The 16917-nt window shown below is 38.6% G+C and overlaps 3 protein-coding genes and 1 pseudogene across 4 annotated transcripts in view; 3 read left to right on the top strand and 1 right to left on the bottom strand.

Moving 5' to 3' along the window:
• The window catches only part of LOC122664298 (indole-3-acetaldehyde oxidase), a 110048-nt gene that overhangs the window by 62569 nt on the left and 30562 nt on the right, over nucleotides 1-16917 (bottom strand). Inside the window, exon 11 of one of the 2 annotated variants that reach the window (XM_043860062.1) lies at nucleotides 10460-10475. The exons of the other annotated variant lie outside the window; for it this stretch is intronic. The gene's annotated coding sequence lies outside the window, so the exon portion shown is untranslated. Of the gene's footprint in view, nucleotides 1-10459; nucleotides 10476-16917 lie in introns of those variants that run through there. 2 annotated transcript variants of the gene reach the window in all.
• On the top strand, nucleotides 3047-3544 carry LOC122664332 (annotated as a pseudogene).
• LOC122664371 (pathogenesis-related protein 1A-like) lies at nucleotides 8542-9051 on the top strand. Its single transcript, XM_043860166.1, has one exon. It carries the CDS (start codon nucleotides 8542-8544, stop codon nucleotides 9031-9033), a length of 492 nt encoding a protein of 163 aa, XP_043716101.1. The 3' UTR covers nucleotides 9034-9051.
• LOC122664323 (pathogenesis-related protein 1-like) lies at nucleotides 12529-13026 on the top strand. The gene has a single exon (XM_043860101.1). The coding sequence runs from the start codon at nucleotides 12529-12531 to the stop codon at nucleotides 13024-13026; it is 498 nt and encodes a 165-aa protein (XP_043716036.1).

The raw sequence follows: 16917 nt of genomic DNA, 5'->3' as shown, positions 1-16917 counted from the left end.
GAGGTAAATTAAGTTTCCTTTTTATCTTTTATAACTTTTGTTCTTCAAAATATTGGTAAAGCTTCTTAAAACTACTACATCTCTTGCAGCTTCTATTCCCCCCCCCCCCCCCAACACCTCGATCGAGAGAAAGATCCTTATTGTTACATTTAAGCATTATGAGTTTTGGTGTACTAATGGTTGATGTCTCCCTTATTATATATCGGTGGATTAGATTCATGATGTTTGGCTACGAACGAAAGAGATAGTCCACAAGGACTCTACTTCTCTGAGGAAAAATATCAATGTGAAAGTGTATGTATATGAATGGATGAAATTTGGATCCAATGCATGGCATGTCTTGTAAATAGTTTACAAAAATGCTGAACTTAATTGTTGTGAGACTTTCTCTTTATATGACTTTTTCTACATGTACGGATTAAAGCAAGGGACCATCTAATTGTAATGGATCTAGCTCCACTGTAGCGCAACACCAGAACTTGCAGCATAAAGGTGTTAAAATGGAACCGAAACCGATTGTCGGAATCAGAACCGATCATTTACAATCGAAACGCACTGTATAAAAATGATGCGATTCTGATTTCATAGGTTCAATTACTGGTTTGGTTTGGTTTAAAACCGAAAAACCGTCGGTTAATCGAATAGAAACCAGGTAGAAAATTAAGATTAGGAATATTTTGATTTGTTTAAGAATGAGATTAAGCACTCTAAAATATTAGGACTCCTAAATTAGATTTTTTGAATTTCAGTTTGAGTGTCAAATTCATGAAGGGACGAAAGGTTTTAGTAATCACTCTAAAATATCATTGCAACGAGCATGTCTTAGTGGATTTTGTTAATGAATTGAGTGGGGTATGGATTGTTGATGTCCTCAGGTTGGCTTCCCTTGCGGTATTTTGTGACTTTGAGTAATCACTTAAAATTATCATTACAACTACCATGTCTAAGTGAACTTTGCCTAGAGTTAGATGTGTATGAAACAATATAATTTCTCCCACATAACAAGGATATAAAAATAAAATTAAAAGGATACAAAGATGAAACCGGTATAACAAACCGCATGTAAACCGGATAACGAAAACCGAATAGAAACCGCTAAAACCACACCACATATAAAACGATTCTGATTTTTGGTGATTCTTATCCGGTGCGGTTTGATTTCTACCTTGCAAAATGTGCACCAAACTAGAACCGCACCATATAATCAAACCCGCACCGTTTGACACCCTTATCGCAACATGGACGAGCTCCCATTAGAAGGCGCGGATCGAGCTAGAAATCCAGATTTCAAAATTAAGAAATCCTTCTTTCCATCGCATGTGCATCACGCTCAGGATTTCTAGTTCGATCTGCACCGTCCAAATGGGAGCTTGTCCATGTGGCGAGCTCTGGTGCCGCTCCATAAGCACGTACTGTAGCATAGTACCCCTGCGCTACAGAGGAGCCCAATTCCTAATTGTAGCCAGCTATTAGTTTCTCTACACTAACGGGTGTATCTAGTATCTTAACACCAACACGTATCCCAAGTTATGCAACGTCGCACTTCTATTCAAAAGTCTCTTACTCACATGTCTAGTTTCAAACCAAGCAGAGTATACAAAATTTTGAATTACCTTTAAAAAATTCTGAATATGAAGAGAAAATATGCATATACATACATGGGAGGATATTCCATTACGTATGAAGGTAAACGATTAAATCCGAATTTGAGATTTAATATATAGTATGACGAATTCTTAGCAAGACCTAGATATCTCTAAGGATATGGTTGAAATTGCAACATCACCTTTCAAATGGCAAACAATTTGGATATTGATGTAGAGAAAATGTTCACATTGTTAATTTCCAGCATGTTCCAAACTTTCTTATCCAGTCTTGTAAAGACCAATTCAAGTAAAGGTCCGTAAGGAAATAGAAGTCATTCATGATACCTTTCTTTAATCTTCCATGGCTGAAGTCTTCAAAGTAGTAGACTTAGACCACTGAAGTGCATTTTGGATCCTTACGAATATGCTTTTAGAAAAGGGAAATCAATTCTTAATTTGAGAATTTCCGGGTGCAAATTGACATTTCCATGTGCCTCAAGCATAATTGAAGGCATATTTTCAGTATCTCACAGTGTGCGCCTTGTGTCCCGGAGGATGGAAATTAACCTATCCTTTTCATTTTCTCTCTCACCTATTCTTTATTCATATAATTGGAATTCCTACACCTTTTGTATAGGGTTCAACCACTATTCTAGGGTCTTAAAACATCCTCCTTGTATTGGACAAAGTCGATAATAGCCTCCCCTGTTCGTATGATACCCTCTCCCGCAATACCCTCTCTTGTCCATCTGACAGTCGTGGTCAAGGATTTCCCTTTGACCATGATCGAAGAAAAATATATATCTCAATTTTGATAGTATAATTTATTTGTCACGTCGAAGAGTGGCGTGATAATTCTGACCACTAAGTATCTAGAGATTGAGGACAGCTACCCTAGGGCCTAGCCACAGGAGGTCTTGAGTTCGAAACCTTCTATTCCTCGTCTAATTTAAGAATACCCTCCCATCCTTTTGGTAGTCCTGAAGTTTTCGATGCTTTACTTTGGTACATGGAAAACTCCATTGTATCATATGCTCCCATTTGTCTATCTTGCTCCTCTTCTTTTGAAAAGACATGTCTACCACTTATCTTGAGGAGGAGAGCAGAGAGAGAGAGACAAAGAAAGCATTGACATAGACCGTACTCCCAGGTAGAGAATCAGTTCTCATGTATTATTTTTTTCTCTCTACCACAACTCAATCACAATGTATAGAATAGGACCACCGGGACTTTGAATTTTCAAATTCCAAAATATCTTTTGGAGCATATTTTTTGGATTGATCATAAGAAGACTACGAATGTTCTTGGTTCTACGATCACAATCTTCTACTATCCCAAATAAATAACGTTTAGAGCGCGGCAATTCAAAAAGAAAATAAAAGTACTGGGTCCAGGTTTATATCTATAAATATCATAACCTTGTATCTCATTTTATATCAAGAATCTTTCTAGCAATTAAGATGGTTTCATACAAGCTTATTGAGTCGTTAGCTCTTCTTCTTAGCCTCATTGGCTTATTAGCCTTCTTCCCTGTCTCCCAAGCCCAAAACTCTCAAGATGACTACCTATCACCCCACAATGCTGCACGTTCAGATGTGGGTGTTGGATCAATGACATGGAACGACACAGTAGTTGCTTATGCTTAAGACTATGCCAACCAGAGAGCCGGAGATTGTGCTCTCCAGCACTCTGGCGGACCGTACGGTGAGAACATTGCTTGGAGTTCCGATGACATGTCGGCCACAGATGCTGTCAATATGTGGGTTGATGAGAAAGCCTACTATGATTACAATTCTAATTCTTGTGCCGAGGGAAAAGAGTGTGGGCACTATACCCAGGTGGTTTGGAGCAGCTCGAATCAGCTTGGTTGTGGTAGAGTTACTTGCAACAGTGGAGGGACCTTCATCACCTGCAACTATTATCCTCCAGGCAACTATGTAGGAGAGAAACCTTATTAATTGAGTTGTTATAATTCAGAATATCTATGTTTGGTATGTATTCTTGGAATGCATTTTAGGTTGATTTCTCATTTCAGACGATAAGAACAACTATTTTCAATCATCAAAGAATACGAAATCGACTTAGAATGCATTCCTAGAATGCATACCAAACGCTGCCTAAATAAATTGCTTCTAATTTGCTGTTATATGTTATGTAACTAAGTATAATTCCTTACTCATGTTGACCAATAAATAATATTGAAGGAAATATATAAATGAGGTGAATTAAATTTCCTCTTTATCATTTTCAATTTTTGTTCTTCACCTAGTGCTTTTCATGCCAAAATATAGAGATATATACAACCATAGGTGACAATCAGAGACTGTATTGCACCCAAGCCTTTCGCTACCACCACAGATCTCAGAAAAATTCAATTCAAGTCACCACAACAAATGTCTTTCTTCTCCTTAGGGTTGTGTATTCCTCAAGTTAGGAGGGAAATCCGAACGGGAGCCATTAACCAAATTTGTCAATATTGTTAGTGATTGTACTCTTGGCAGGCCACATGCTAAGTTCCTTACGTATACGCATGATTCTAGTGTGAAACTATGGTTGAGGGTCTGATCGGGCTGTGGGTTCTTATTTCTTGAACTGCTCTCTGGTTCGGCCTTGCTACCCGTGTTTTCATGCCATTGGAGATTAGATTCTGTATATATCAAAGAGATTAATAACGTAATAGTCCAACATCTTATTAGAAAAAAATTAACATTTTATTTTCAGATTAAAATCCTCTATAGTGTCGGCATCTTGCAGTGCACTACTGTGCGGGTGTGAGAGTTCGACACGTGGAAGAAGCTTCATCCAACAGTGCGCGCGAGCTCGATGCAAGATAATTTTTTTTCTTCTTTCTTCTTAAACTCGATACCGTTGGATGTCGCAACTTCCACGTGACGGGCTCTCACGCCCACAATGCAGTGCACCACAAGATTAGGGCACTTTAGAGGATATTTTTTCCGTTATTTTTCGGCCATATCAATTATGATGTTCATGTTGGACCCTGACAAAGATTTCAGACTGGCATATTCCATATGATGGTGTTTACTTAAAGAATATCTCTCGGTGTTAAAAGTTGGGACTACCATGTTCTGCTTCTGCATTGATTCATGTGTTTTTCCAAGACTTTTGAGTCAATCTTGTACTCTCCAAAATGTGAAAGGAGAGAAAAGTAATTAAAAAAAGCTATGGGAATGAATGATGAATTTGGTGACATGAGTGTGGTGACATCTGCCCTAATTAAGCTTCCAGGTTGATATCTTATATGTAATGTCACATGGGCGATGTATTACTTCCTTGTCTTTGCTCATGTTTATCAATAAAGGAATAAACTATGTACTACAGCTCTTGCACCAATTGTATCCCTCCCCAAACACCTCTCATCGATCTCATGGCCTGCACCGGTAGGCTTGGACGATACGTACCGATCAATCAAAGACCAAAACCGACACACGTACGATTGATTCATTGCTTAAAGAACCCTCTCCATATGATAAATTACTTGGTGCATTTGATATGCCAAATAGCATGACAAGTACATCATTCATAGAGTCTTAAAAGTAGTCATTAATTTATCAACACACATCCTTCAAGATCTATCCTCTAAGTATAAAAACAACATATGAGGTATAAGAGGTCTTAATTTTCTCCATTATATTGTGTTTTTATTCGGCTTTATCTTGATTCGTTACTTCGGTTTAGCCAGCCATGATTTTCTTCCACGGCCATGTTGACCTAGGGTCAAGCTCCATTATCATGTACGATAGAGCCATTATTGACTTACTTTTACTTGACTCAAACTTCCCATCATCACTACCCAACTCTTTGCTGATGATTGGATCAGTCGGGGTGGACCTCATCTTGGGCAGTGATTTCGGAGAAGGGATAGGGTGGTTATTTCCGCCCCATGTGAGCAATTGAAAAAATTGAAGGGAATAACGATTCTTCCTAGGGGTGTCAATCCGTTGGGTGGGACTGGTTTTGGTTTTAGCTGAATCCAACACCCCAAATCATTGAGGGATTGCAATCTCGTGCAGTCCGGCGGACCCAATGGTGAGAACATTGCTTGGAGTTCCGGTGATATGTCGGCAACAGATGCTGTCAAGATATGGGTGGATGAGAAAGAGTACTATGATTACAATTCCAATTCTTGTACCGGGGGACAACAGTGCGGCCACTACACCCAGGTGGTTTGGAGTAGCTCGGTTCGGCTTGGTTGTGCGAGAGGTCAGTGCAACAGTGGAGGGACCTTCATCACCTGCAACTATTATCCTCCAGGCAACTATGTAGGAGAAAGTCCGTCCGTGTTGAGGAGTTTTCTTGTTAATAATGAAATCTTAGTAAAACTGCTTCTAATTAAGTAGTTGTTAGATGTAACGCAACATGGGCTATGAATCACTTGGAGTCCTAGTTGACTAATAATATCAATTACTGAAGGAAAGTTATAAATGAGGTAAATTAAGTTTCCTTTATTTTTTTGGACAAAGTTTTCCTCCACCCACCCAGAGAGGATGACGGTTCACCCACTGTTCTACGGTTCACAAACTCTTTTTAGGGTTTTCATATGTTTCAAAATACCCTCTCGATACCCTTTCCTGCATGCCCTCTCTCGTCCTATGGTGAATGAGAGTTCTACGTCTTTGATTTTTTTATTTTTTTAGTTTTGATTTTATCTTGTATTTATTTTAATAGATATATATGTGATTCCATGTATCACAATACATAAAACAATATATATAAACCAATAGAAAATCTAGAAATAGAATCACATTGTCTTAACTTATAAAATTATAAAAAAAAAAAAAAAAAAAAAAACCTTAATCAGATAGACAGACACAAAGATATATTTCAGACATTTTATTACCATTGGATTGCTAAACGTATCGGATAACAATTGATCGTATAGGGGGATCATCGTATTCGTATCCAATTAGTTTTCAGACGAATTCGGATTCTCCTAAATGAAAACAAAAGCAAATCAAATATGGATGGGATCCCATTCACCGTAGATCCCAAACTGGGTCCCATCTTTTTCATCCTTTGTTCTTCAAAAGTATGGTCTGAAAACCACTACTCCTTCTCTTCCACCTTACATCCCCCACCCCCAACACCTCTCATCTGGTGGGCAAGGTTCAACTATGTTTTTCGTGCGAGAATAACTTCAGTTGGGCAACTGTTGGAAATTTTGTTAGTCATCATAGGTTTTCACTTAAAATGTGTTCACGGTGTACTAGTTGGGCATACCATTCATGTAGTTGTCATATTGTGTGCACTCAGAAATGTTAATTCTGAGATACAGGTGTAAGTAGGGATGTAAATGAATAGTCGAAATCCGTTTCCGTATTCGGGTCCGTATCCGTTTAGCACTATTCGAATCCGTCCTATAGCTAATAGGATGCAAATACGGATATGCTATAGCAATCCAAAAAGCTATATTTACATGTAAACGGATAAAATATCCGATCCGTATCCGTGTCTGTATCCATTTAGCACTATCTGAATCCGTCCGATAGCTAATCGGATGCGGATGCGGATATAGCACTATCCGACCCGAATCCGATCCGTTTACAGCCCTAGGTGTGAGTGTATATTTGTGTGTACATTGACATTTGAAACTTCAGCCAAAATGGAGTTTTCCATGTGGCAAAGTAAAGCATCGAAAACTTCAGGACTACCAAAAGGGTGTAAAGACTACAGAGTAAATTTAAAATGCACGCATTTGAATCTATATTTTAACAAAAATCTCTAGTTACCCTTCCACATGACAAATAAATTATGCCATTCGATCCAATTATCAGGACCGAGTTTTCCTTCGATTATGGTCAAGACAAATCCCTTGATTGCAACTTTTGAATGGACAAGAGAGAAGGTATCACACAATAGAGAGAGGGTATTATCGACTTTGTTCAAGTAGAGATTTTTTGCCATAAATAAAATTGCGGTTTCCACAAGAACTGGTAAAAACTGAGAGAAAATGAAAAGGATAGGTTTCTACATATCCTCACGTACCTTTACTTGAATTGTTCTTTAGACTGGATAAAGATTAAAAAAGCTTTAAACGTAGTACATGGTAGGATGGAAATTCATCTACCTGGTCGTCATAGTATAATTTTCAATGCTTTCCCGGACCAATTCTATATTTAGTTGGATTCTTCTTTTGGGTTTTTTATTTTTCAATTTTTCTTTTTTGGGGGTGAGGGTGGTTTGAAAAGTTTCTAATTAAGCTGGTAAAAAATCCACACTTAGTGTGTTCAACAACAATGTGTGACCTTGTGCTTTAAGCCAGACATGTTTACCATGACTGTTAAATATTAATTGTGTGGGAAAAAGAACTATGACCGAGAGTGTGTGCCCCGCACCCCCAGACACGGAGCAAAATGACCACCCCGGCTCCATCTAAAGCGGAAATGCAGTGATCTATGCTAGGCTGCGTGTAACCTGCACCCAAACATAGACCATGGGAAATGATTACCCTACCCCTGAAATGAAAATATCTCACCCCATTGATGCCAATCATTGATCCTGTGCTTGTGCAAGGGCCACGTAGACTGGCAGCGATCAGGATGTACAGATTAGACTACCAGGCCCGGGCCGCCCGGCTGCGATTTTGCCTTGGGAAGACTCTGAATTGTCAAATTCTAAATTTAGGATTACTTTAGTAATAGGGACACTATTTTAATGGTTCTTTCGGAGAATTTTCTTGGTTGAATAAGACAACTAGACATGTTCTTGATGATTCAGAATCCTCTACTTTTTCCAAAATAACGTTAATGGAAAAGGAAAGTGAAGTATTGGGTCTAGGAGGAGGGGATAATCAATTTGGTAACATCATTCCTAAACTTTGATTGAAAAATCTTTTTAAGGATTTTATATATATCTCGGAATATCTATAAATACCATAACTCTGTATCTCACTTTGTGTATCGATCAATTAAACGATCTTTAATTTGTAGCAATTAAGATGGTTTCATATAAGCTTGAGTTATTAGCTCTTCTTAGCCTTATTGGCTTATTAGCCTTCTTCCATGTCTCCCAAGCCCAAAACTCTCAAAATGACTACCTATCACCCCACAATGCCGCCCGTTCAGAGGTTGGTGTTGGATCAATGACATGGGACGACACAGTAGCTGCTTATGCTCAAAACTACGCCAACCAGAGAGCCGGAGATTGTGCTCTCCAGCACTCCGGTGGACAGTACGGTGAGAACATTGCTTGGAGTTCCGGTGATATGTCGGCAACAGATGCTGTCAAGCTGTGGGTGGATGAGAAAGCGTACTATGATTACAATTCCAATTCTTGTGCCGAGGGACAACAGTGCGGCCACTATACCCAGGTGGTTTGGAGGAACTCAGTTAAGCTTGGTTGTGGTAGAGTTACATGCAGCAGTGGAGGGACCTTCATCACCTGCAACTATGATCCTCCAGGCAACTATGTAGGGGAACGTCCTTATTGATGAGGAGGAGTTTAATTTCCTGTTACTATGTAATGAGTACTTGCTCATGTTAATCAATAATAATATTAAAGGAAATAATAATAAATTAATAAGGTAAATTAAAAGTTTTCTTTTTATCTTTTATATATAACCTTTGTTCTTCAAAGTATTGGTAAAGCTTCTTACATCTTTTATTCCCCCCCGCTCCCCAACACCTCGATAGAGAGAAAGATCTTTATTGTTACACTTAAGTATTTTGAGTTTTGGTGTACTAATGGTTGATCTCTCTCTCTCTGACTATATATCAGTGGATTAGATTCATGATGTTTGGCTACCACCGAAAGAGATGGTCAACAAGAAATCCACTTCTTTGAGGAAAAATATCAATGTGAGAGTGTACGTGTATGAATAGATCGATGAAATTTGGATCCAATGGCACGTTTTATAAATAGTTATTTACAAAAGATTTGTAATTTATATTATATAAACGTATTGGATTTTCAAGATGATAAATAAATAAATAGGGGTTTTGGGTTTCAAAAACCTTAAAAAGTTGGTTTTAAGAGAAATCGTAGCCCGTGCAGGGTTCACAAATCCCGTCACAGCTATCATATCCTTGCTGGACGACCAATTAGAACCAGAAGCTATTCTTTTAAATTTTAGGGTTTTGGGAAATGGGATTACGAGCTAGTTTTCAAGGTTCAATTAATATTTGATTTTTTGCAATCATTTGAGAAATTAGCATTATTACATACAAGAATGATGTCAAAAATACCCAAGTGCAAATCTCCTAATAGAAAGAAGAATGCAGAACTAAATTGTGGTGATCGAGAATTTCTCATTATATTAATCTCTAGCTCTGAGGTCTTTTCATACATGTATGGCTTAAAGCAAGGGACCATTTAATTGTAATTGTTAATAAATTAGGGTTAGGATTTTACTAGTTCAAGGTAAACACGTAGTGTGAAGATCCTGAGTGCTTGAGATTACGAACCTAACACGTAAACTTTTGATTAAAAACCTTCTCAGATTGAAAATTTCAACCTCCATGGTAAGGGTGTCAATTCGGTGGTTCGGTGTCAGTTTAAAGGATCTCGAAACCAAACCAATAAGGACTTTTCGGTTTTGATTTGGGTTGGATTCAGTTCGGTTTGATTTATGATATCGGTTTCAATTCAGTCTGGTTCGGTTCCGTTTGAAACTTGAGTATAGGCTGGTTTTGGGTAGGAATTAGGTAAAGTTGGGTTTTGGGGTTGGTTTTAACGTTCGATTCGGGTTCGGTCTTATCAGGAAGGACAATCGGTGGCCTATCGATTTAGCTCAAATTGAGCCGAAACTGAATTGTGTTCTAACCTGAAAACTGAAGCTGAACCATTAAGGCATCGATTCGGTTTGGATCGGGCTTGATCTGGTTGGGCAGGGTCGGTTTTACTGGGTCGATTTAGGTTTTGACACCCTTACTCCATGGTAAGGTTAGCATAACTACAACGTACCATTCCTCTAGTAAAAACAAAAAGAGTAGTTTCTCAACACCAGTGAACACCGACAGCCAGAGTTAAACAAATAATTTTTCAAAGTTTCTTACTCACATGTCTAATTTCAAGGTAAACATACTTTAAAAATTTCTGGATTACCTTTGAAAAATTCTGAATATGGAGAGAAGGTAAACAATTAAATCTAAGTTTGAGATTTAATGTATGACCAATAATTCAAACCAAGACCTAGTTATCCCTAAGGATCTGGTCGAAATTGCTAAATCACCTTTCAAGTGGCAAAAAAAAATAAATTAAATATTGATGTAACTCTTTACATTATTAATTTCCAGCAAGGTTTATTTATTATTTTTTTTAATGGGTTTTTAGCGAGTTCCAAACCTCTTTATCCAGCCTTGTAAAGACCAATTCAAGTAAAGGTCCGTAAGGAAATAGAAGTCATTCATGATACCTTTCTTTAATCTTCCATGGCTGAAGTCTTCAAAGTAGTAGACTTAGACCACTGAAGTGCATTTTGGATCCTTACGAATATGCTTTTAGAAAAGGGAAATCAATTCTTAATTTGAAGGCATAATAATTTCAGTCTGTCACAGTCTGCGCCTTGTGTCCCGGAACATGGAAATTAACATATCCTTTTCATTTTCTCTCTCATCTATTCGTCCAATTGTGGAGACAGCAATTTTATTCATATAATTGGAAATCCTACACCTTTTGTGTAGGGTTCGACCACTATTCTAGGATCTTAAACAACTTCCTTGTATTGGATGAAGTCGATAATAGCCTCCCCTGTTGCATGATATCCTCTCCCGCAATATCCTCTCTTGCCCATCTGAAAGTTGTTGTTAAGACATTCTCTTTGACCATGATCGATGATAAATATCTCGATTTTGATAGCATAATTTATTTGTCACATGAAAGAGTGGTGTGATAATCCTGACCATTAAGTATCTAGAGATTGAGGACAGCTACCCTAGAGCCTATCCTCAGGAGGTCTTGAATTCAAATCCTTCCCATCCTTTTGGTAGTCCTGAAGTTTTTGATGCTTTATTTTGGCACATGGAAAACTCCATTTCGGCTGAAATTTCACATGTTAACTTGATACCTTAGGTTCTACCTATTCACAAATTCTGACTCTATCTAAATTACCACATGGCATATACTTAGGTGCGGCAGAAGTTAGAAACAGTGAGAGGAGTTTTTAATAACTATATGAAGGAGACATGGCTGGATTGATTGAACCCAATGAAAGTAAATCCACTGGCTTTACTACATTGATGGTTCAAATTAATACAAAATACTTAAACCTTGCCAATTGGAATTGGAACGAGAGCCCCTTTGAAAGGTTCTAGATATATGGTAGGATGGAAATTCATCCACCTGTTCATCGTATCATATGCTCCCATGTGTCTATTTGAGAAAGATCCTGTCAATCCGGGCAGCGTGCAGCCATGTGCAGCACTTGAGATGAGGTGTGCGCATTGACCGCCTAATCCCTGCTCGGGCAAGGCATTTGGGCAGGGGTAAGGCGATCAATGTGCACCGCCTCATCTCAGGTGTCAGCACTGCTGCCCGGATTGACAGGAGTCCATGTCTATCTTGCTCCTCTTCTTTTGAAAAGACATGTCTACCACTTATCTTGAGGAGGGGAGCAGAGAGGGAGACAAAGAAAGCATTGGCATAGACCGTACTCCCATAGAGAATCACTTCTCATATATTATTTTTTTTCTCTCTACCACAACTCAATCACAATGTATAGATTAGGACCACCGGGCCTCGCGGCCATTTGTCTTAGAAAGACTTTGAATTTTCAAATTCCAAAATATCTTTTGGAGCATTTTTTTGGATTGATCATAAGAAGACTACTAATGCTCTTGGTTCTTCACAATCTTCTACTATCCCAAATAAATAAAGTTTAGAGCGCGGCAATTCAAAAAGAAAATAAAAGTACTGGGTCCAGGTTTATATCTATAAATAGCATAACCTTGTATCTCATTTTATATCAAGAATCTTTGTAGCAATTAAGATGGTTTCATACAAGCTTATTGAGTCGTTAGCTCTTCTTCTTAGCCTCATTGGCTTATTAGCCTTCTTCCCTGTCTCCCAAGCCCAAAACTCTCAAGATGACTACCTATCACCCCACAATGCTGCACGTTCAGATGTGGGTGTTGGATCAATGACATGGAACGACACAGTAGCTGCTTATGCTCAAGACTATGCCAACCAGAGAGCCGGAGATTGTGCTCTCCAGCACTCTGGCGGACCGTACGGTGAGAACATTGCTTGGAGTTCCGGTGACATGTCGGCCACAGATGCTGTCAATATGTGGGTTGATGAGAAAGCCTACTATGATTACAATTCCAATTCTTGTGCCGAGGGAAAAGAGTGTGGGCACTATACCCAGGTGGTTTGGAGCAGCTCGAATCAGCTTGGTTGTGGTAGAGTTACTTGCAACAGTGGAGGGACCTTCATCACTTGCAACTATTATCCTCCAGGCAACTATGTAGGAGAGAAACCTTATTAATTGAGTTGTTATAATTCAGAATATCTATGTTTGGTATGTATTCTTGGAATGCATTCTAGGTTGATTTCTCATCTCAGACGATAAGAACAACTATTTTCAATCATCAAAGAATACGAAATCGACTTAGATTGCATTCCTAGAATGCATACCAAATGCTAGCTGCCTAAATAAACTGCTTCTAATTTTCTGTTATATGTTATGTAACAAAGTATGATTCCTTGCTCATGTTGACAAATAAATAATATTGAAGGAAATAAATAAATGAGGTGAATTAAGTTTCTTTTTATCTTTTTCAATCTTTGTTCTTCACCTAGTGTTTTTCATGCCAGAATATTGAGATATATACAACCATAACAACAATCAGAGACTATATTGCACCCAAGCCTTCCGCTACCATTACAGATCTCAGAAAAATTCTATTCAAGTCACAACGAGAAATGTTGGAGCAGGCCTATCTTCGAAACAAATACAAAAATTTGAGACACACATAACATAATGTTTACCATTCAAGACCGTGCCGGCACCGAAAGAGTATGCTTGTGGGCTTGAGATGAAATGATTGAAATAATATAATGTAGCTCCCATCATTTCTGGATTTGAGAAAAAAAAAACAAAAAAAAAAAAACCTAATAGCAGTTTGGAAGAGAAGTTTGCCGGATCAGGCTCCTCTCTAGTGCACCCCCAAAGGTCGACATGTGGCTGAGATACCATTCGATCACCAAGGATATATGTGCACACCCAAGGCTGAAATCCCTTTCTCCATCGCATGTATTCCACGCTCAGATATGTGCATCCATCATCGCCATTCAAACGACACCTCGGCCACGTGTCAACCTTTGGGGGGGGGGGTGTGCTGAGGAGGAGCCTGATCCGCCAAGTTTGCTGGTTATTCCTTGACTATATGTGTCATTTCACTCTCCACATATGGGGAACTGATCTGGCTTTTGGACCTGGATTTGACCATCTAATTCCATAATAAACAAAGATTAGAGTCACAACCAATCAATTCGATGGGAAAACAAAATTAATTCAATAGCATATATATAGCAGAAACAGTCTAAGGTTGCTCTAGTCTCGGCTGCCATGTGAGTTGTACGATTTAACTGGATTTTTAAAAAAAAAATGGAAAAAGGACTCGCTGAGATGGATTTTGGTTTCTTTATTAAGAAATAATGGGTCAAAATTGTAGAGATATTTGAAGAAACTTTATAATCTTAGAAAATGGGTAATCCCTAATCTCTCTTACGTGCTAAATTAGACTTGATTAATGCTTATCTAGAGAAATACTAGATTCCTTAGGCTCCATATGGTTTGATTAAAATTGGAAGTTGAAAAGTAATTTAAAAACCATGTATAGTCAAGCACAGACCTTTGCCTTTGGACAAGAGGGGGTCAAGACCCTAGGTCGTATAAAACTACCCTTTCTTGCGGCCCATTTAACGGTACCGATGCCCGTGATGAGGGAATTCTCCCATCATTATGGATGAAAGGAAACTTGGTCCTTTAAAATTTCATTGAATAATATATAGGATGGTAGGCTATATATATGGGCAGAGTTTTGTAGACAGCTTGTTGCAATAAGCTTATCTCAAACGCTCAAAGTCGAATCGTTGTCCTCTCCAATTCGCTGTCCCTTCCAATTCCTCACATAGGGATGGAAATGATCACTTGCCCTTGCCCAAAAACACTGTCCAAGGTGGGGTCCACTCCCCACCTATTAAAGGAATTGAAAATGCCCACGAATTGGAGGTGATAATGATTTGGTAGAAGATAAATCCCAATGTCCCTGGCTACATGCCAAAAGCTTCAGCCCAAACGGATATTTCAATTGACAAGATATAACTCTGAAAATTTAAGAACTACAAGATTGTGCATTGGCATACTTGAAAAAAGTATTTTATTGAATTATGTTTTAATAATTCAATATGAGTAAATATAATTGGACGAATAGGGTATAAAGTGAAAGAGAAAATGAAAAGGATAGGTTTCCACCCTCCGGGAGACAAGGCGTAGACTGTGATATAGATACTGAAATTACGCCTTAAAATTTTACTTGGGGGGCACATGATGGAAAGGTCAATTCTCAAATTAAGAATACATTTTCCCTTTTGTAAAAAGTAAAGTCGTAAGGATCCAAATGCACTTCATCATATCAGTGGTCTGTCTGAGTCTACTTTGATGACTTCAATCTTCGGCTATGATCATGAAAGGGAAAAGTGAGAAAGGTAGACTTTGCCATTGAAACAAGAACTCTATTTCCTTACGGACCTTTACTTGAATTGGTCCTTTTAGACTGGATAAAGAAGCTTTAAACGTAGTACATGATAATATTATGGATATTCATCTACCTCATCCTCCTGGTATAAATATCAATTTTATCCCGGACCAATTCTATATTTATTATTAGTTGGATTCTTTTATATATATATATATATATATATTTTTTTTTTTTGAGAGGGGGAAGGTTATTGTTTAAGGTATTAGTATCATATTGGGTGAAAAGCTATCCTATCCAGACTAAACCATATTGGTATTGTATCGATTTCTGAGATGGCCAATACCTGATCCGATACGGTGTACTAAATTCATTGGAGGGGGGGAGGGGAGAGATGGAAAGTTTTTCATTAAGCCGGGTCAAAAATTGCCACCTAGTTATTCAACAACAATCCGTGACCTTGTGCCTTGAGCCATGCATGCATGTTTACCATTTTTTTTAATTTTATAGGAAAAAGAGCTGTGTTGGGGAGTGTGTGCCCTGCCTGCGCCTAGACACAGAGGGGTGAAATGATTGCCTCACCCTCCACTCCCAAGAAAAGCAAAAATGCCGCCTAGACAATTGTTTCTATGCACGCACCCATTGGCCCCCCATGCTGGTGCATGAGCCATGCTCCCATATAGAGAATACCTTCCCCAGTTGTATTGTGAAATGCTAGGTTACCATCCTTGTGATTGTTATCACAACGAGGAACATAGCATTTACTTTTATAATCCAATGACTTCACTGAAAAAATTATGGGAGAAGGTTTTATAAGCATTCACCGTAGGGGAGTGCACCAATGAGCATCTAAAAAATGATTTGATACATAAGAGGCCAAAGAGGTCATTTCATGTGAGGAGAGAGAGCTACCATACCCTTCATGTCAGCTCAAAGAATATTTACTTCTAAAATAAATCCAAGGGTGGGAAAGCCTTTGTCTCGGTTCTCTCGTCCATCAGTTGGTCTTAGCTACTTAGTTTGTGGGCCCTGACAAGCCCCACAGGTTCTGGGAAATTCTCCACGAATTCTTCTTTGCAGGAGACATCCCTAGGTTTAGTGGGAGGACCTACGGCTAATTTTCCTTCTATCTCTTCTGTATCCTAAAACCCAACTCCACGGTCTACCCGCTCATGGCTGTTAGATCCCCTAGCCTTCGATCTCAATCCTCCATGCCAACTAGGCTTTTTGTTTAGTTCTCGTCGTTTAGGAACTCTAAATCACCACCTAATCCGATTGATTTACCTTTCCAGGTGTTATCCATCCCATCCCACTTCCAATGCCAAGTCTTAAGTAAAGTTGTTTTCATCTCATCTCTCATTGGCTCGTGCTTGTGCAGGAGCCATGCAGCCTGGCAGTGATGTTCTGTCCAAAATATTATTTTTCTTTATAACCATCAAAATTACGATGTACAGATTAAACCACCAACCCGGACACACCCATTTGGCATTTGCCTCGGGTGAGTCTTTGTAATGTCAAATTCTAAAATTGGAGATTGCTTTAGTATTAGGGAAACTCTTTAGATTTCTTTGGGAGCATTTTCTTGGTTGAATAAGAGCGGACTAGGCATGTTCTTGGTTATTCAATCTTCAACCTTTCCCAATAAAGTTTAGAGTGGCAATGTAAAAGGAAAGGAA

This window comes from Telopea speciosissima, chromosome 1 (genome assembly GCF_018873765.1).
Source record: "Telopea speciosissima isolate NSW1024214 ecotype Mountain lineage chromosome 1, Tspe_v1, whole genome shotgun sequence".
NCBI classification, from domain to species: Eukaryota; Viridiplantae; Streptophyta; class Magnoliopsida; order Proteales; family Proteaceae; genus Telopea; species Telopea speciosissima.
The sequence above is the reverse complement of the archived record's forward strand: the minus strand, read 5'-3'. Positions and strand labels throughout refer to the sequence as shown.